The sequence below is a fragment of the Amblyomma maculatum genome, chromosome 4 (assembly GCF_055883805.1).
Source record: "Amblyomma maculatum isolate TAMU_Amacu chromosome 4, ASM5588380v1, whole genome shotgun sequence".
NCBI classification, from domain to species: Eukaryota; Metazoa; Arthropoda; class Arachnida; order Ixodida; family Ixodidae; genus Amblyomma; species Amblyomma maculatum.
In genome coordinates, this window is record NC_139347.1 from 63040941 (window position 1) to 63062217 (window position 21277).

General features: G+C 42.5%; 1 protein-coding gene across 2 annotated transcripts in view; it reads right to left on the minus strand.

Moving 5' to 3' along the window:
• The window catches only part of LOC146191245 (uncharacterized), a 57536-nt gene that overhangs the window by 11361 nt on the left and 24898 nt on the right, over positions 1-21277 (minus strand). For both annotated transcript variants that reach the window (XM_084601727.1, XM_084601726.1), the window contains 7 exons: positions 20667-20846; positions 18560-18751; positions 15585-15836; positions 10554-10772; positions 8640-8821; positions 4836-5046; positions 2403-2582 (listed from right to left, as the gene is read on the minus strand). In XM_084601727.1, the coding sequence (XP_084457853.1) occupies positions 2403-2582; positions 4836-5046; positions 8640-8821; positions 10554-10772; positions 15585-15836; positions 18560-18751; positions 20667-20846 (1416 nt within the window). The remainder of the gene's footprint in view (positions 1-2402; positions 2583-4835; positions 5047-8639; positions 8822-10553; positions 10773-15584; positions 15837-18559; positions 18752-20666; positions 20847-21277) is intronic.

Genomic DNA, 21277 nt, shown 5'->3' on the forward strand with positions numbered 1-21277 from the left:
CTCATTTTCGATGAGCACCTGAACTGCGCCATAATGGAAGAGACAGAGGAAGTGAGAAATAAATATATGGAGTTGTCATAGTGATGGTCTCTGGAATAATTTTGACCCCCCCCACCTGCGGTAATCTTCAGTGTGCACTGACATCGCACTGTATGCATGTCTTTTGCACTTTGCTGCCACAGAAATGCAGTTGCATTAGCTAGGAGATGATCCCGCATCCTCGGTCTCAGGAGCCAAACTCTCTTATCACAAAATTGCTGCAGCAAGTCAATGCCTGATGCCTGTGCCAGCATGGCTTCTGTGCCTTTCAATTACAGCCAAATATGGTTATCAAACTCAAATGGAGTCGCAAAATAATTGGACATACCAATAATTGATTGCCAGTAGATAAGCTTATATTTAACCTGGAAGCCAGGACACATTGCATGCGTGCTAACTATCCCATGCAGCATTTATAGGGATACCACAGAGAACCAGCTGGCTAACGAACATTCTTTTAAGAGCACCGGCGATAGCTGACATCCGTAGCTCAGGTTTTGTGTTTTTCCGAGCTCCTGCAGATACTGCTATGGCCTGCAGTAGAAAAGAGAGGTGACAATATATAGAGGTGTCAATGTCGATGGCGCTGCAGCTATTTGGGAGAAACTAATGCATATATCAAAGTGCCTCCTGGAGACAAGTGCTAAAAAGCTAGCTTCAATTAGAAACACAGATTCAGGTAGTTTGACCTTCTGACAAGTTACTCTCAGGAACACATTTGCGGTTCATTTTTATCTTTTTATCTTTTGCATTGCAAGTGTGCACATGCTGTAGGGCTCTGACCTGCCTGCTACCACCTCTAGTGAGGGGCGCTTTGTTATATATTGTTTCATCACCGAAATTAATTAGAGTTTGTATTTCAGAATGAGCAGCTGTACTAGATAACTGCCGCGGTGGCATGAAGCCTTCCAGCACGCAAGATGCACTCATGCCAGTACCACACTTCACTGCACATACTGTCATAGACAGAAGTCTGCGGGATGCAAATTCGCAGTAGAGAAATTATATCTGCACTGCCTCACTAGCCAGCGAGCTAGTACTCAATCCTGCAGGTGAAGCGTACATGTCTCCTCATATATCTTGATGCCTGACTGCGAAGAAACAAATATTTCACCGAGAGCCACATCCCATAACCCGCAATCTTTTGTCCATTGCTGTACAGTCATGAATAGAATAACGAACTAAAGTGCGCACTTCGACTTCGATAATTTCTATGCTTCACTTAGCCTACTGGCACATATCCAAAAACATTTAGCAAAAACACACTTGACATGTCGTTAAATGTACATACCATGCGCTTAATGGTGCTCCGTTCATTTTCTTCTCTGTCTCACACCCATTCACACTATATGTATTTTGCAATAAAAACCCGTGAAAATAAAGAAAAATTAGGTGCCACGAAAATTCGCAGCAGTGTACATTATACAAAAGTGAACCATTAACAGCTTTAAGCAGTAATAAGCTATCTTGTTGACTATATCTAAACACGAATGATAACAAATGCCTGACAATTTTACCGCACTGACCGCTTAATATATTTTTCAATGTAAATATATGAGATAAGAATAAAGCGACTCAATATCGTGAAACATCATCAAACAGTGCACTTTTGGTTGTACTGCCTGCCATGCTTAGGTAAATAAACCAAGTCTGCACCGCGTTTTTTTGCATGTCGATGCTCACAAGTTTGTTTCATAAAGCACCAGCAGCGGTTCTTTGGAACAAACCAGTGCCAGCTATTATAAGATGTCTAATCCAGTTACCAGTACACTATAAGGAGAATAACCTATTAAAATGAAAGTACAGTTTGTTGCCCACAAAGTGAACGAAGCCCGCCAAGTGGGGGCTGGCACACAGATTTGATTAGGTTGGCTTTGTGAAATGATAGCAATGTGGAGTGAACAATGAGTAGGAGAGGTTGAACGCGGCCCTCAGGCACAGCCTATGTTCACTTCGTGACTGAGTTTTACAAGGCTAGGACTGCCAGCATGACTGCATAGCAGACACGTCATTGCGTGCAGGGGGTGGGATCACAGAGAGCCGTTAGGCGAAGCGCCACTTCCTGGAGCGTGGCACATGCTTTAATATATTGAACAACCTTCCTACATTTTTACAAACAATCTTTAAGTGGTAATATTTGTGTCTGATATAGTGAATGTTTCAAAATATCTTGGTTCAACACAAGCGCTCAACTAAAACAGCTTCCAACTAATGTCTAACAGCTGGCAATAAGGTATGCTGTGTAAACTGTGAAAAATCTGCAGGAACATGGTACAAGGGCTTCGAGGGTAGCGCACCCTTTTGCTGTAACCCTTGTCTCGGATATTTGCAAAGTACACAGACCTCAGAGAACAGCTGCTCACCTTGACAAAGGACCGCCCACAGACACCACAAGTGAAGATCTTGCCCCGAGTGTGCTCTAGCATGTGGCGAGCCAGCGACTCGCGTGTGGTGAACACCTTCTGGCAGACAGTGCAACGATGCCGCCTCTCGCTCAGGTGTGTGTCCTCGTGTTTCTGGAGGTTGCCCTTCTGGAAGAACTCCTGCACACCACCAGTGAAGACCAGACAGAACACACCAATTAACTGAACAATAATGGTGCAGCAAAGACAAGGTAACCATATCTGCTGCCTTCTTCAAAGACCTAGCAATTAGGCACAGTAAAACGGATAAAATATCTATCAATATAAACCCATTTTACTACTGCTAACAACTAAAATGACGGCCTTAAACTCAATGAAAAGAAAAAAATGACAGGTGATTCATGGCTTCAAGGCGTCTACATTTCAGAGCCTTTTTCTCCACGATAAATTTTCTTAGTAACTATGTTGATGTCCAATATTTTTATTCAATGAAGCACTGAACAGAGCTAATTTCAAGAAGTTATTAATCAAATAATACATGTAGTCAGCATTACAAAGATGAGAAACGGCTGTGCACTGGTCGAAGAAAATGAAGATGTGTGAGACGGTTTTGCTGATAGCGCAGTGTGGAACAGAAGATGTAAGTCTGCAGTCTATAACTTCTGAATACTACTTCCTTCACCAAGGAAGAAGGCATGTGCACAGCTAGGCTTATTAGCTTTAGGCTATAAAGGCATCAATTTTACTTTCAGCCATTCGCATGGCCAGGAACAAAGAAGACAGCATAACTTCTGTTTAAATTGTAGCACAGTGAGGAGCTACGCCGTTCTCGTACTTTGGCCTATTCCATTTACTGCGGAACACAATGCACATGATTTTGTGTGAAAATTACTACTCAAAAGCTCTCTGTGCAGTATTCAGGTTGGTGTCACACCATTTTGCTTACTATTTACCATCTATCTGCTAGTCGACCTAAAAAATAATTTGCATGGGGGATTAAAACCGAAGAGATATGCACCTCCGAATGCGTGCTGCCAATTGTAAGTCTAAGTGTCCCCTGAGAAATAAGACAGACACTGCGCTATTTTTCCACAGGTGTGCGAATATTGAAATTTTTGAATTGGGATCAAATACAAATATGGGAAAATAATGCCTTCGAATATCAAATACCTGATTAGCTAAAAAAAAGACAAAATTAAAAAAAAAATGCAAACAGTTTTTGTCCTGTCTATTTTAGAGTTCACTTGGTATTTGCAAATAAAATTAAACTAGAAAAATCCAAAATAAATTTTATGCGTGATTCCATACTGGTTTTTGTACAGGAAAGCCCTGCATGAAACCAGGTGGAGCTGTTACATGACTGCGGAGTACAGTAAACTCCTTAATTCGAACTTCAAGGAGAAGCCAGAACAAATGTTCAAACTTAACCGAAGCTTCAACTTATCAAATTGACCTCGAAAAAATTGTCGAAAATCATTTGCATCACAGTAATATTACCTGATGAACACGAAATTTTTTTCCTGGTTTCATCAACTGCAAACTGCATTGGCTTGCGCACCCTTCGCATACTGTCAGGAAGGGGGCTTCTTCACAAAATAAAAAATTAAGTTCCTTCTTCAGAAAATTTCGAGACTGAGTTACTGCAGAGTCCACGTGGTGCAGCATAGCGGTGAAGCGCGCAATGCAGTGAGTCTGCAGTGTAATCATTACTTTTTGCATATTCAAAAATTCTGAATATCAATTTCTTGAACACGAATATGAATTGAATAACAAACATACTCAATTTGCATTTGCAGCTTCGAATATTCGCACACCCCTAAAGTATATTTAAATATTCATGGGACGAAAAGGCGATGTTAAAGGTGATATGGTGTCTACTCCTGAAGCAGAGCTTGAGCATCTCCCTAATTTTGGTTTTACTCCAGTATTTTGTCATTATTCGAGTAGTGTGACCAAGCCAAGCAGTCATTCTCTTTTTTGCATATTCTTGTTTGCCATGCACATCCAGTAGCATGTCACTAAGCCATTATCATTTTTCTTGTCTTCTCTACCTTTTTAAACTTTCTCCCTTTCCTGCAGCTATCCGGACATAATAAACTGCTTTATCTTTCTACTTCCAGTTCACCAAAGACCCTTAAAGCAGACACTAAAACCGATGCAGATGAGCACCTACAACAGAGACATCTTGATGGCAAAGATGAAATTAATTCAGCCAGCATGCATGCCAACATCATTATATGGCAATGGCACACAATCGACTTGCTTATCACCATGCATCTATTGCACCATGCTTGAAATACTTATCATGGTTACTGACTACAACAAACAGCAGTGAACATGGCTTGCACTGGCAATGCAGAAAAATTTCATCAAAGAACCTTTAGCTATTTGAACAACCTGTTCCCGAGGGCAAAAAGTGTAGAACGCACTTACCTTGCCACAGACGCCACACTTAAACCTCTTGACACCGCTGTGGATCATCATATGCACATCCAGAGACTTCTTCGTCTTGAAAAGCTTGCGGCATGTTGGACAAGGGTATGTGGGGTCACCATGCACTGCGTGATGTTCGATCAGGAGATCCTTGCGGTGAAAACGCTTTCCACAGATGTCACACTGGAATCGCTTCTCGCCGTGAAGATTCCTAAATGGCAACGAGGTTGAAGTGTATAAGAAGCGTTCGAGGAAGGAAGACTTAACCATTTCTCTGGGAATGCATGCATGCGTTGAAATAAACCAGCGACGGTTTACGTTAAGCAAGTCGCACTTTGCAGATGACTTCCAGTCATAGCTAGTGCTATCCAGCATCTGCCAAGAACTGCAGTCACCGCATCCTCTGTAGAAGCTATACTGTATGATGAAACTGATGATCACATCAGCCAACTGCGTACCAGCTTTCAATGCTGAAGCGAAAAAGGGCTGTAAATGTAATTTTGCCGTTAGAGTAAGTTATACAGCCGAGCAAATATATACAACTGGGACTCAATCAGTCCATCCCAAAGCATCCCCAGCAAGAACTGCTAAAAGCCAGCAGAAAGTGAGTGCTACTAATGAAGAATGGGTAAATAAAATTCAAGCTCAGTTATCCAATCACTTTTTCAAGAAAGTGACTAACAACTGCCTTGGACTGCGTGAACATGAATTCAGTGCAATTACAAATGTCAGTCCATGCTGTGTGAAGCAGGATGCGAATTATCACAGTATGAATCAACATTGGCCTCAACTAAGAAACAGCTGTTCTTGTAGAATTGTAGAGTGGCGTAAAATATTAGTAAGGGCACGAAAATCATTTTTACGCAAATATCACCAAGCTGCACTAGTCATTCCAGCCGTTCAATCAACCCATGTGAATTTGTTCTATAGAACAATATATATGAGATACCTTAGCTCAGTGGATACTTTTTTAGTACTATTCGTATGCAAGGCATACAGCATGCGCATAGTATTAACCCTTTGATACACAAATTCTGAATAATTCATCAAAAAATAAAATTTCAGTTAGATAATTACCCTCACATTCAAATATGGTATCACACATTTGTTAATGCAGATAAAATTTGAGACACTCTTCCACCATGCATCATGCAAGATTGCACCATGTTAGCATCATTTATCTTCAACTAGAGGCACAAAAAGCACATGGATACACGAAAGGAAGATGAAATTGAGCGCCACTCATGAATGCTTTATTTGGGGGTGCGTATACAGCCATCATACATGCAAGAAACAGCATCATGCTTCAGGTTTGAGATAACAAACAGGTGAAATAGTTGTCCTTGACCTTGTATATAGTAGTGATATGAGTGTGTCACTAACGCAAGTGCTGCCTTTTTATGTGAGAAAAATGTGCTTCGATTAATTCTGGTATTTTGACGTGTAGACGGAATTTGCGCACCAGCAAGACGTGGCTCACAAGAGCGTGGTGAGCAGGACCTCATGATCACCATTGGCATTGCCGTCGCCACCAACAATCACCACCACCACCAGCCTGACTACACCCACTGCAAGGCAAAGGCCCTTCCTAAATCCCTCCAATTAATCCAGTCCAGTGCCAGCTGCATCCATTTGATCCACGTAAACTTCGTAATCTCATTCACCCATCTAACTCTCTCCTTTTTTGTCCGAGAAGCCTTCTCCCAACAAGCCTGTTCCTCACAAAACTCAAAAAGGCTTCTGCCATATGGCTCTGCTTATTCAAAGCTAATAAAGAGGAGGATTGCTTCATTTTGCCTAGAGTCTACCTTTCAGAAGTCATGCACTCAAAAGATGCAGTTAAGTTTTCAAAACCAATTGGCCATGCTGTTTTCAGTTGGCTTCTCTGATTCACTGGTGATGGGAGTCACCAAAAACCTGCTAGAGAAAATGAAGAGAAAGGCAGTGAGAGCTGGGGAAGACGGAAAAGGGCGACCTTAGGTGGCGCCCTCTGTACAAATGGTAGCCTGAAATTTGAAGATTGCGAGCAAGTATGGCATGCTACTTGTCTTTTCAGCCTCAAGAAAGCGCAGAGACCTTTCCTCTCATATCAAAAGAAGAGGAGAAGAAGAAGAAAGAGGTTGCTGCACCAAGCACGAATGACCTTTTGTGAAGCGTGCTGGAGGGGTGGTATGTGAAATCCCCTTCGCGTCCGGCCGCTACTATACAGAATAAAGTGAACGCCGTGTTAAGGAGCAAATCAGGAACTATAAAAGCAACACTGAGATAGACAAAGATATAAGTCCTGCCCATCATAGTCTTTTAAGCCATGTTTTGCTGGTGTGCAGATTCTGTTTACAAGTAAAAATAGCACAGCTAAGAAATTGTATGAGGCACTTTTTATTGAAAAAAAAAAAAGAAGGAAGCACGTGCAGCACTGATATGACCATATTAATGCATTTAACAACAATACTTCACTCATTCATTACCATATCAAACCCGAAGCATGATGGTGTTCCTCGCGTTATGTGACAGCTACGTATCTGTGCATTTTATCTCCAAATAAAGCAGTTGAAAGTGGCATTTAGCACCATCTTCCTCTCTTGTGTCTGTTCCTTGCCTTTAGTGGAAGACGAACAGTTACCAACTAGCCCAACAAAACATTCTTTTTAGCATCATTTAGCATTTCGCATGTTTCATGGAGTTAGCCTGAACTATGTGAGAGGCAAACTCGAAGGCCTACAAAACAACAAGAATGTTCGTATTATTCCCACAAAAGAATTCATGAAATGAGACACAAAGGGTTGTTGAACACTTGCTGGGAGTGTGCACCCTTTTTCATCACACACCTTTCTCACTGTGACGCCAAACATTGTATTTTGATCACAAAGTGCTGGCTAGTGAAAACATGTTGATCATTAAGATTTGCATACGAGCTTCAAGTAATGAGAAAACAACAAATGGACAGTGCATAATGATTTTATAGCACTATAGGAATGAAAGAATCAAACAATAATTTCATTTCATGGAAGGTCTGCCTCTTTGCCGCAGCCTTCTGAAGCAAAGTTTCCAAGAACACTGCAGAATCTGCACTGGAAATAGTCTGAGCATTGCTGTGTTTTCCACGAGATGTGTCAGTGGGATATCGCGAGCGACAGATACTGTGCCTTTCCTTTCCTGTAAACCAATTATAGAATACCGGCGAACTTTGATGCGTTTAACGGAGAGCTGGTTGTGTTCAACAAGGGGTGTGCGATGTAACATGTGCAGCAATAATACTCAGGCTTTTGCATTTCTCCACTGCAGATTCAGAGCTCCCAGAATTTTTCAGACTGCAGTTGGTTGATTACCTCTCTTTGCACACTTTCTAACCATTCTCACCATTTGTGCATGCCAATCACGGCCTTTCCCGCTCATTCACATTCAAACGTTTCAAATTTCCTGCCACCGGAAGTTAGGCCTATGTTACTGGAAGTCGAGTACGTCGCAATTATCCCTCCCGGCTATTTTGATGTTTGATTGGCTTAATTGGCTCTAATTAATTACCTAATTAACCCACATGCACCAAATTACTTCCCCAGCGAGATTTTTCAATCCTTTATCTAGTACTACCGTTCTTTTTCTTATGGCTTGTTGCGTTCCAATGTAATAGTGACAACAATTCTGGTGACACGAAACTGCCGATATACCTACTTAATGCTTACGCATTAATAAAGAGAACACCCGTTCTACCTGCAAACAGCAGTGTTAAATAAGACACAGTAATCGTGCTTTATGTGGTGCCACAGCAGCCCAGTGACTGCTTATGATGGTTTCAAGGCTTACTTGTGGACATTGAGGCTGCTAGTGGATGAGAAGATGGAACCACATATCTCGCACACGAGGGGGGTCAGTGTCGTGTCCCGCTTGCGTGTACTTGACTCCGCCCCAGCTGCGTCGAGCACGTTAACACACGGGTGCTTGCTCAGTGTCTCCTGCTTGAAGAATGCCTTGCCGCATGCCTCACACTGCATTGAGATAAAGCAAATGTGTAAAAAAAAAAAAAAATACTCCATTATAAGATCTTGCTGGCATTACCTGATACATAGGAACATATCACTGTAGCGCTAAATTTCAATTTATAAATGGTCACATGAACATGACAGCATGACCAAGTGCTTTGTTTCAGAAATTGTTGGCAAATTAGAATGGTCCATGACCAGCCAGTGCCTTAAATACCTTATGCCAGGCTATTGTGAGTGCCAAGTTTTCAGTATACTTCGAGAGCTCCAAATCTCGATTAGCTGAAGCCAGCTGCATCATCTTAAAATTCCCTTCCTATCAATGTCAGAGTCGATGCACAATTGAACTCCCCTATAGTAAAGTCACTCTAACTAGCAAAAATCTCTATTATATCAGTGTCTTTACTATATAAGTTTTTGGTGATGGCAAAGCTTTGAGGATGCTGTCTGGTAACTGGCTACTTATGAAACATACAATGTCAGAAATACCTTCCATCCACATTTTATCATCCCTTTATGTAATAAAATAATTATTTTCAATTACTGCATTTTCTATCACTACATTTTCAATGTCACTTACGTCTTGTGACATCTTCACAGCCGTATCATCTTCATGGCTATTCAAGCACCAGTAATTAAGAAAAACATGATAAAATTGAGCACAGCAGACCCTACCCTCCCCCCCCAACACAGTGCCATATGCCCCTGCTTCTTGCTGTTGCCTTGTGCTTCCTGCTGCCCAGTGCTGCGAACATTCACCCTTTTTTTTTTTTTGCCTTCCTTTCTCCTCACAATCGTTTTGCTGTCTCCTTTCTCAGTGGCCCGTGCCATCTCCTATCTTTGTTCATAACAAACTTGACTCTTTTATTTTTCCTGTGTACACCACACACTGCTTTGGCAGCTCATCCCCCCTCTCCCAAAACCTTTCCAGAAAGCTGGCTTTTCCTCCCAGCTCAACGTGCCAACCGTTAAGACAACCTAAAAGCCACCATTTTATCGTCCTCAATATCCGTTAGCTTCTTAATGTTTGCCTTGCGATCCTAGACTGCGCATGGGCCAGGACGTCATTTCGTGGGAAGAATGTTGCCAGCACCAGGTGCTCCTCACTACAGCCGTTTTTATTTAAAGGTGTCTTTACTATAAACGGAAAAAACAAAATGTACTATATAGTCTATAAAAGGCAAAATAGGACCACTGTTCCATTTTACTACATACCCAATTTACTAAAACAGGATTCTATAACAGTTACGAGTATGTTTGAAGTCTCTTTTCACAATAGCTGCCTACAAATAACAAACGCCATTCGATCCCAACAGATGCTGCATACAAGTGCAAGATCCTGCTCTTTTTTTTTTTTTTTCCAATTAAGATCACTAAAAGCATCAACCGTGGCCTAAGCCACTTTCCACATGTACTGGTGGCTGCACTGCAGCTTTGGAATCCTTCACAGCAAATTACTGTTCATGAGCAAAAGAAGCACGCTGGACATATCCAACTGCCATAGATTGAAATGAGAGTAAACATAGTACAATTTTTTGCATTAAATCAGCCTCTCCCTCCCTTCCACTGCACACACACACTACAACCTATTCAGCAACAGTTACTCACAGTTTGGATGCAGACAAAATGCAAGTAACAAATAAATGCTAATAACTGACCATTAGGCGAACAACTTCTAGCAAGTTTAGTCTTGGTGCTGAAAAAGCTGAACAAAAAAGAAGAAACACTGGCACCTGACCTTGAACTGTGGTTCTCCATGAGTGGCAGCCTGGTGTTGGTCCCGAGCAGCAACAGAATCAAAAACCTGGGTGCAAGCTTCGCACTCGACCGGCTTTCCCTGGCACACATGTGCTGCCAGGAGCGTGGGATTGCGGAAACGCCCGCCACACACCGCACACTGGTGCACATGTGTGTGCTCGTACTGATGCCGCCGAAACTCAGCCGCGTTGGTAAACACCTGCATAGAAGGGCTGGTCATGTCACCGCGCATCTCCGTTTCTACGTAAAATGTAAATACACAATGAACCAGTACATTTTCTCCTAAGAGTAAGCTAGGGTGAAACGGAACACATTCAGAATAAAATGCCGAGAAATATTTTTTTCGCAGTTTCTCAAGCTTTGTGCATGAAAATAAAATGTGGTTCATGGTAACCGCTTCCCTGCAAAACTCACTTTTCTTTTTCTTTTTTTTTTCTTGCAAGGATAAAGCTGTGTGTAATGTGTGTGTGTCCAATGTGAAGACAACAATAAAATTGCTTCAATAAAATGTATTTGGTGTTACATGGCTTCAATTTTCCTATGATTGGCTTTACTATCTTCTTCATTATTCCACTTAATTGGCCATTTACCTGTCCTAGAGGTGTGTGCGGGCTTGGGCCGGCCCTTAAAGAGCAGTTTACTGCCGAAAATATTGACATATTCTGGTAGACCTTGCCACTTTGTGGCAGTATCAGGGGAAGAACTCACAGTTTAACCAGAAATGTTTATTTTAAATTGATCAAGTCAGGTTTGAGCACATGGTAGCGCCCTACTTGACCTTTTGTTGCTACTAATGTTTCATCTGTTTGGAGCATCTGAAGTCAATATACTACATTTTATGACAATGCCACAGCATCATACAGACAGGTATTTGTGTTCATATCAACTTAAAGCAGCCTGCTTTACTTTCCCTTTCAATAAATCACAGCTACATTTATTCTTTAATATTCCTTGATTAACTTTTAAAATGCCTTTAAACCAAAAAAACACACAACTAAAGACGCTGCCATACTTGTAGTGCTGTTCTAAATAAGAATGTTTGTTGGTGTCTGCAGCAAATGTAACCATGTTTACTTTATTTATTTATTCATTTCATTCTATTTTGTGCTCCCAGTTATAGTTTATGACATTCTCTACACAACTTAAGTGGTGAAGCAGTAGTGTTAGAGAGCTCCATAGAGCAACTACACTAACTGTATGTCGTGTGTGCAACGTCAGTGTTTGCAGACGCGGACTACCACTGAGAAAACGATACGGAAAAATTGTTTTAAATGGTTCTGCCCTATTTCTCAGCTTCACAGTCAGGTATTTGTTAATTTGGAGATGGAGCTTTCCAAATTTGAAGAAAAAAAAAAAAAAACCTGCTGAAAAAGTCACTGTCCTTGCCTCGGGCGGGCTGGCCACAGACAGACACCGATCCTGAGTGCATGCAACATTTAGGTTGGTGAATTAGGTAGTTTATACGAAAGGAAATGCACAGTATTCATTACACTTCTTGGTGGACACCTGAACAGACCCTCCCTCTATGCTAACCTGGAAAACTGCCTCTTCCTTTGTCCCATTGCCATTCAGCCTCCCCATATCCTAACCCTCCTTCCCTCTTTTGGCCTGCCTGATTGGAGCCCTTCTCCCCGAAGCATCAACAGACCTAGGTCTGGAGCCCTACTGACTTCCTAGACACTTAATTTTGTGATCAAATAAAGTTTTCCGACCGGTAAAAACTTAGCACCACGCGAATCGCGTACCGTGCACTGCCTCCCACAGAGTGAAATAAGCGCAACATGCAAAATGTGTCTGCTTATTGACTTAAGGCTTAAGAACACCGCGGCCACAATTTTAGCTAACGTGGCATCACAACGCTTGTCATCCGTGCGCAGAGATGGCCAGATATCACGCACTGCCTGCTGCACATGAAGCAAAGTAAGACAAGAACACACAGGCACGCTGGTGGTTATTTTTGAAGCACTTGGAAACAAGATAGAAAGCAAAAGTGAGAATAAAAAAACACAAAACTAACAGCCACTGCAGGATACAGTGAAAAAGATGAGACAGTAAAAAATGAAGGCTAGACCAATGCCATTTTCAAATGGCATAACGCGAGCTGGTTTCATGCCCTCAGTCTTCAGCTAACTTTATGCATAGCACAATATAAGGTCACTTCTGCTAAGACAAACTTTCGATAAGACAGACAAACTTTCTGGTCCCTTCAAGTTCATTTTAGAGGGACACTGAAGAGAAATATGAGGGAGGCTTGCATCGATAGAATACCAGCCCCTAGTCACAAAATCACCACTCTTATTGAAAGCAAAGCTCTTGTAAGGCAGAAAAAGCGAGAACAGAATCACGGGTATTGCCACCACAGCCCATTCTCGCAAGCACCATAACACACAAGGAACCTCAGAGGCTGAAGAATGTGCATTACGGTTATACGTCTGAATTGTTGAGTAATTAGTTTTGTTTCGTAACTGCATGTGCACTCTCATCACGCAAAGAAGACGGAAAACAGACAGCCTAAATGTTGGTAGGCAAATAAAACCTGCGCTTGGTGATGCCACAGGCATCCAGTTTCATTTTGGTGGTTATTGCACCGAAATTTAAAGAAACAAATTAGTAGGCCAATAATGAAATGTGCAGAAAACGTTGATTATGGTGTGTTGCAACCTGACACTGCTAAAGGTGCTGTTTTAGAAATCATAAATATTATGAGTGTCGAACAGTTGCGAGACTATGTAATATATGTTAAGCCCTATTATGAACCTATATTTAAAAAAATAAAAATAAAAAGTAAATTCGACTTAAGAAAACACGAACATTACTTTACGTCACATATATACACCAACTATGGAAAGAGATGCCGCGAGTATTATGTCCCATTATTGTTTAATCACCTAAGCGAGGATTCGTTTAAAATACGCTCTCTCAAAAACGTCAAAGATAAAATAAAAAAAGTGTGGTTTGGAAAGTTATAACATTTAGACTTTGCTGTGTTTGATGAAATTCATTTGTCAATTCGTTGTTCTCTCCTTTAATGTTTTTTTATAGTTTTAATATAGTTCACTGTATAAAAACACAGTTGTATTAATTTTAAAATGCAAGAAGCGTTCGAACATGTATGTACATTTTTTGTTATGTACCACAACTCGTGTGTTCGTTGTACCATGGACCCCTGGCTGACTATGCCGCACTCAAGCAAAATTATGCTTAAGCAGTGCAGAGTATACAGTGTATGAATGAAACCGGAAATAAATTATTATTATTATTATTATTATTATTATTATTATTATTATTATTATTATTATTATTATTATTATTATTTGGTTTTGGTTTTTCGCCATCACAACTATGCACTTTCCTTGCCCATATGGTTTCGTTATTGACATGCCTCAGTTTACAAACGCGAAGCAGCAAGGAAAGTTCAAGTTCTCCTCGGACGAAGCTCATGTCTCAGCAAGCACTCCCCTAGTGAAAAATCTGGTATGAAATTTATACAGCATTGGGTGTCCTGGTTGACTGTGCAGGATAAACCTGCACAAAAGCTGTTGTACAGGCTGACCCTGTATCCCTGGTAGCTGGGAGAGAAAAGAAAGACTGGAAAAAAAGTCATGAGCTTTAGAACGACAAGAATAGTTATTAGGAAAATAAATAAAAAAACAAATCTGAAAAAACATTTACTGCACTGTATAGGCTTTCAACCTCAGCTCTTTAGGGCTCTATCTGAGTGCCCTAACCATTGCACCATGCTGACCACTGAAATATTTCGCATTATTATTACTTGTATAGCATAAGCATTTTTTTCTCAAGCATTGAAATCCGCGTTTTTCACGAAATGTGGCGCCCTCTGGGAGCGGTTGAAAATTCGTCTGCTACTGGTTGAAAATATCTTTGGGAGATGCAGCCGCCAGCGATATGATGGCTGGGTTTGGTGGTTTGCTTTCAACCGAGGGAGAGATGGACACGCGCAGAGCAGCCATGTGAAAAAGGCGGATTGCCATCACTGTTACACGACTGTCCCCTAAGCATGCTGAATCTTTGGATTGGCCGTTAGGTGTTGTCACTGATGTCCCACATAATTTAATAAGCATTGAATTTTGCAGATCTATCTCAGTATATTTTAATTTCTCAGTGTTCACTGTTTTGCCGTCATCTCCGCACAAGCACAAAGCTATCTGGAGCATCAGACTGTGGCATAACGCATGCTTCAGCTTCACATGCACCATGCGGAGCAGCGACGCTGTCGACTTTCAAATAAGCCACTCAAGATATAACCACACAAGAAAGCATTGAATGAAGGGCAGCTCAGTTGGTTCATACTACGAATTACAGCAGTGAAGGCAATGAAAGAAACTGTGCAAAACGGGCCACGTGTTCTCCTTTCCTGATTTTCTGCCACCCTTTGCTATTTAAAAATGCCCGCACATAGCAGTCTTTACTCGTCAGTAGTGATGTTTGGTGATGTCAGCGGGCACACCCGTAGCTGCACTTGCTGCCGCGTCGGCGCTTGGGCATCCTTGATATCCTGCTAGTCGAGCCGCCTCAGCTCCAAAACGCATCTCGCGCTCTGCTGAGGCCAAGGTCGCTGAAGTGCGGGCCAGCAATCATCGTCACAGCTTCGTTGTAGACCTCAGAAATGGACTCTATGGCTGGTACAAACGAAGCGATGGCTCCGGCCAGCGGTTAATTTCGGCTGCTGCTAGGGCACACCCCGCCCACCACATGCCAACTATTACAGGGTCTGTGTTTATGTCATAGTTTGCATTAGTTCCTCCTTCTATGTTATAATTACAGCAGCAGTGAAAATAACCTCTCCGTGTTCGAAAAGAAATACCACAGCCATAAATGAGCCTTTTGCTGCTGAACAGGTGACAACAAAGTCACGAAGTGCCTCAGTATTGAATTTTACTATAGCAGAAATTGTGATAGTGCTGTTGCCAGTGTACCTTTCAAGGGAGCCCACAGTATTTCTCTTTCTGTCTCTCAGAGCGCAAACTGTGGGCAAGGTGTAATACAATACCTTGTGGCAGTGAGAGCAAGCAGCCTGGCCGTGCAGTTGAATCTCTTGAACCTGGGTGCACATGCGCATGTGGTTGGCCAGGGAGTCGACCGAGCGCAGCCACTTGCCGCACACAGGGCACGTGTGTTGCCCCGTGTGCACCGGCAGGTGCTTCAGCAGGTAGTTATGCCGCGTGAATGCCTTGCCACAGACGCCGCAGCTGAACCGCTCTACTTTGGGTTGTTGTGGGCAAGCGTGGTTTGCCAAGATCTCCTGCAGAACGAGCAGTGGGGCCTCCGCTTACAGTGCTGCCATAGGAGCGCCATTAATGGACATCGAGCATTGTACATGGGCTTACATGCAAAGGTTTGCCCATAGTCCGGAAAAGTCTATCTCCCTTTTTCGCAAAAAAAAAAAAAAGAGAGTTCTTTGCGGCACTTTATACTTTTTTTGTCCGCTGAACAAGACTATCATGCTTAAAAATGGTAGAAATAAACGCAAACGGCAGTTTTTACAAGAAAACGAGTGCCAGTGGGTTCACCCTCCAAGCAAACGCCGCTGTTGTCGGTAATTGGCTGGGCCGAACATGACGTCATTCGCAGTATGCCAGGCCAGTGTCGGCTGTGTTGACTGCATGTGCGTTGCTTCAGGTGACTTGACACCTCGATTTAAAGTGTTATTGATTATTCAAACAAAGTAAAACACCATGGACACTTACCGTATGCGTTCGAGCAACCAGCAGTTCCAAAAAAGAAAAAAGAAAGAAACGGCGCTACGAAAGATGCTGTCGACGTACGTAGTCAGCACATTTGCGCGAGTCAAAAAGCGCAAGAGCTGGCCTGCTTTAACAACTGTCCTTTACACACTAAAGCTCATTTCAGTAGCAACAAAAGGAATAAGCATTGTATATGACGCAATCCTAGTCCACAGTGCGTTTATACAACTTTCGAGTATCGCTCAATGACACGACAAATGCACGCTTACTGCAGCTGCAGCCCGTCCAACCTTTGGAGCTTAGTTGGTGTGATTCGCTGCTCAACACAACGCTGAAAATAGTCCGGCTTCAGCCGAATTATGAAACCAGACAGGTGTGCAGCACCTGTAGCCCCAGATGAAGCGAGCTTACTGGAACAGTGCTGGCAGCGAGCGCGGCGGACGGGCACTCTGGCCGAGCGCACTCCCTGGTCATCGCTAGACCTATATTATTACGCGTCGGCACAACAGCAGACAACGCTTGGGGATTGAGCAGTGCTGTATAGTAAACTGGCTACTCGTAGAACTACCCGCTGTATATCACTTCTCACAATGAAATGAAGATATCATTAATTACGGTGCCGCCTAAGCAGGGAAGCTAATGTATACAAGATCAGATGAACCGCACTATTGCAAATGCAGCTTCGTTCTACCAATCATGCATTTCGTTTGCTGTGCCTAATTGGTAACTGTTGACGTAGCCGAGAATGGCGGCGAGCTGTGTAACAACAGTGAGCTGTAAATCGTGTTTTAAGTTTGGTACCCTCGGCTAAGCGTAATGACGGTGAAGCCAGCCATGCAACAACGGTATTAACCTAATTATATGCAGGAACAATGAGAGAATGGCACCGGGCTTCAGTTGCGCTGATTTAATTGGGATCCCAAGTGGTCACAATCGCTGCCAAGATTCGATGATTGTCATCGACACGAAAATCAGGGCAAAGCACAGCTGATTCCAACGATAAGAAATTGTTCCTTTTCATGACAGAGGCTCACTGCACTGAAAGTTTCTTATCCTCTGGAAAACTATAAAAGCACCATGTCGCCTGGACCACTAATATTTGCACAGCAGAAAACTGTGCTGATAGCCACCGGTAGCTTCATTCACTCACAAGAATGTTTGTTTTTAATGACATGAAATATTTTTCGAACATCAAATGACGTTTATTTTACAACTGAGCAAAAGAGGCTCACAGTCGCAGGGCGTCAAAGGGTGCAGCGCGCCACTCTGCAACAGCTGCATTGCTGGTTGACCTCGTGTAATCTTTTAAATCGCGAAACCTTCAGTACAGAACGACCGAACTGGAGAAAACAAACGACACCAGCAGCAGATTGCACTGATCCGTCGGTCCCTAAAGCACTGGAAGGAGCGAAGCAAGCGTGCAAAATGTGCAGCTGGCCTAGTCGGCCGGACTGCATTCCGCGATTGACGTCACATCCGTCTGTTCCCCAGTTTTGGCGACCTGCCCCCTCTGCTCCTGGCAACAAAGAGGGCGTGCCCGGGACGCGTTTCTAGCAAGCGATTTCATCTTTTCTTGCCGACAGAATTCGGAAAAAATTGACACACATGATTAAATAAAGCCCGTTCTTTCCAACCACCGAATTTTATGCAATTTGAAAACTGTTTCAGCTTCCCTTAAAACTCCAGGAAAAGTCAGCGATGACAGTGAGCTGACACCAGGTGGAAAATGCAACTCTTTCCGCGGTTACAGTAAAACTGAAAAATTTAATACCAATGCCATATCTCCAACCGTCAATGGTATATAGAGTGCCGTAAGAAGGCAGCAGCCTCCATTCTGCTGTTCAATGAAGCAATCCTATCTCGCATTCTCGATATACACAACATGCACAAGCAACGTCCTCTCTGTAAAACCAAAGATGCAGTGTGGCTGTCCATATCACAGTGCTCCTTAGAAAAATGCAAGCCTCACTCAACGCAACATAAGGTACCGCATACATGATTTGCAGGCGAATTAGCATGCGATTAATCTGCACCAATGTGCAACTCAACTGTGTCAGCGACAGAAGTCTTGCGGCATCAGCAAGATATGTATCTGCTATCGCTGTTCACAGCAAATAAGAAAGAACCTCGTCTGCCAATGGACAACACTCTCTGCTGACGGGAGCAAACAAATGCAATAATAAAGAAGTGAAAATTAATTGAATGTTTCGTCCTTCCCTTCACGGCCCACAAATGGCAAGCCACACCCATGCTCGTTGCCAGCAGAGACAAGCAGACACACCCTGGTAGTGTAGCTCTTTCCACAGTCGGAGCACATGTGCTGCCCCGTGTGTTTGGCCATGTGTCGGCGAAGGAGTCGGTCGGTGCTGAACGTCTTGCCACACACTGTGCATGGCAGCTCGGCCGCTTCTGACCGATCCGCCAACCGGCCAGAGCAGGCATGGTGTAGCAGGTTCTCCTTGCGCGCAAACACCTGCAGCAAAAGTAGAAAGTAGAAAAGACCAATCCAGCCTACGGTTAGGCTCACATAGTTTTGTACAGCACACTGAAATGACAAAATGTTTTACCAACTATAGATGCTTTACCTAGATGCTTTTCCAAGATGCTTTACCAACTAGCTCGAATGTTAGTTTTACTTCAAATATGCAGAAACTTAATTAGACACATGTACAGTCCTTTCGGAATGCTCAGCATTTCTACTTTTTGCATTTTTTTGTGCTCCTCCTGAACAGTACGTGCAGGCCAAAAGACAGCCAGTTAGTTTGCTATGAAACATTTTTACTTCTTTAAAGTATGACCTTGCTGACACGTTCCCAGTTCATATGCTCGAAACTGCGGGCATTAAAAATGCCCCTTAGAAATACACTATTCTTGGCCGATTAATAAGTTCCAGAGTAACACAGTTTCCTGGCTTTTACATTTAAACTTTTGATGAATTGTGGTCGTCAATTGATTTTAGCAATCAAATGTACACGTGCTACTTTACAAGCCGGCCGAACCTTGGGGCGTGTGACACGAAGATCTGAAAAATAGCGACACTCATGCGCCGCTGTGGCTTCCCTGCAGTGCCTAGGTGCACAGAGGCGAAGCATCATTATGACCCATCATTGCTGTCAACACGCGATATGCGAGGCGAAACCTTTTGTGCACTGAAGACAGCAGGAATGTGGACTCAAATCTGCATGCACAAAAAAGTAGCTGTTTACACCTTAAGCCAGGAAATGGTAATTGACACTTTTATGAAGGGAAAGTGTCAATACATGCCTCTATACCCCATTCAACAGTCACAGTTTTCAAACTCGGGTAGTTTGGATCATACATTTTTGCAAAATAATACATTTTCATCACATTATTTACAAAACATATCAATGAACTTATTTATTTGTTTGTTTGTTCATTTGTTTGTTTGTTTGTTATGTTTACTTATTTATCCAATACGGCTGACTGCCTTCTGGCAGCCAAGACAGGAGAAAACACAAGCAGGGAAAACACCAAGTGACATTTCCATCAAAACATATAAAATGAACATCCACTGAAAGATAAGAGAGAAAAAAAAACTGCAATCGAAATGCCCGACACAGCTAAATACAGAAGCTGTAGCATTCTAACAAACTTATTGGGCGATGCTCAAGTAGGCGAAATGATAACGATGTTAACATGCGTTATCTGTCACATAAAATATTAACAGTTATTTTCAATGGAGACATACAAAATTAGGTTCAAGTTGTCACAGTAGTTGTGTATTGTAACATAATTGCAACTAACGTGATAACAATGTGAGAAAAGCACAATAAAATGATGAGGTAAACTTGGGCATGACGAATGTGATGAAACATTTGCCGCAAAAGTGAGAAATGTACTGGCTAGCTATGCTGTACAAAGAAGAGACAAAGTGCAAATATGCTATGCTATGTATGTGCTATATATGCTATGTTGGTTTCGTTTGTGAGGTTTAACATCCCAAAGCGACTCAGGCTATGAGAGATGCCGTAGTGAAGGACTCCGGAAATTTCGGCCACCTGGGGTTTACTATGCTATGTACTATGTCATGTGCTATGCTATGTGCTATGCTATGTGCTATGTCATGTGCTATGCCATGTGCTATATTATGTGCTATGCCATGTGCTATGTTATGTGCTATGCTATGTGCTATGCCATGTGCTATGTTATGTGCTATGCTATGCTATATTGCAAGGAAATCACTACTAAGCAGAGCACCCTCACAATGAGCTGAAAGTCTGCTGCATACACAACAGAGCACTATGCATCTGAAGCATTAAATTAATGCAGAAGCACATATAATTTGAACAGTTTCACGATGATTCGAGTTTACTTGATGATAGCAAACATACTCAGCCTTTGCGAAAGCAATGCAAGTAGTGACCTACCCTATGGCACCGGTTGCAGGTGAACTCTCCCGTGTGCTTGCGAATGTGGCGAAAAAGGTAGAGAGTCTGGTTGAAGCCCTTGCCACACAGGTCACACGAGTAGCGCCCTGGCCTCTTCGGTCGGTCGAGTCGAGCCTGCTCCACGCTTCGATAGAACTTCTCCACAACCGCACCATCTTCCTGCATTCAGAGAACCATTCCTTAGTTTTGTCACATATTTATTTGTGTGCAGATTATATTTCTTGCTACATCTATACAGAACAATCTCAATGATGCAATCATGGTTGACACAAATGTGTAAAATTCCCTAGCCGGAGTGCATTGTGTACACTGCGCTGTTATTGGGTGTCCCAAGCTGTCTTCTATGGCATCATGAACGACACGAACATGCAAGTTGAACCCGAACATTCGAGCACTAAGCACTTTTTCTGTTTTCATAAAAAAAACCCAGTTAGTATGCTTATTCCTTCCCTCGAACCTAAGAAAAAAGAGCTTTTGAAGCGGCAAATTTCACTGAAAATGACAACATATTAGAGAAAAAAAGCACTCAAACAGCCAATAAGAGTGCCTATGGGCTCCTTTGATCACCACACAAACAAGGCTAATTTTGC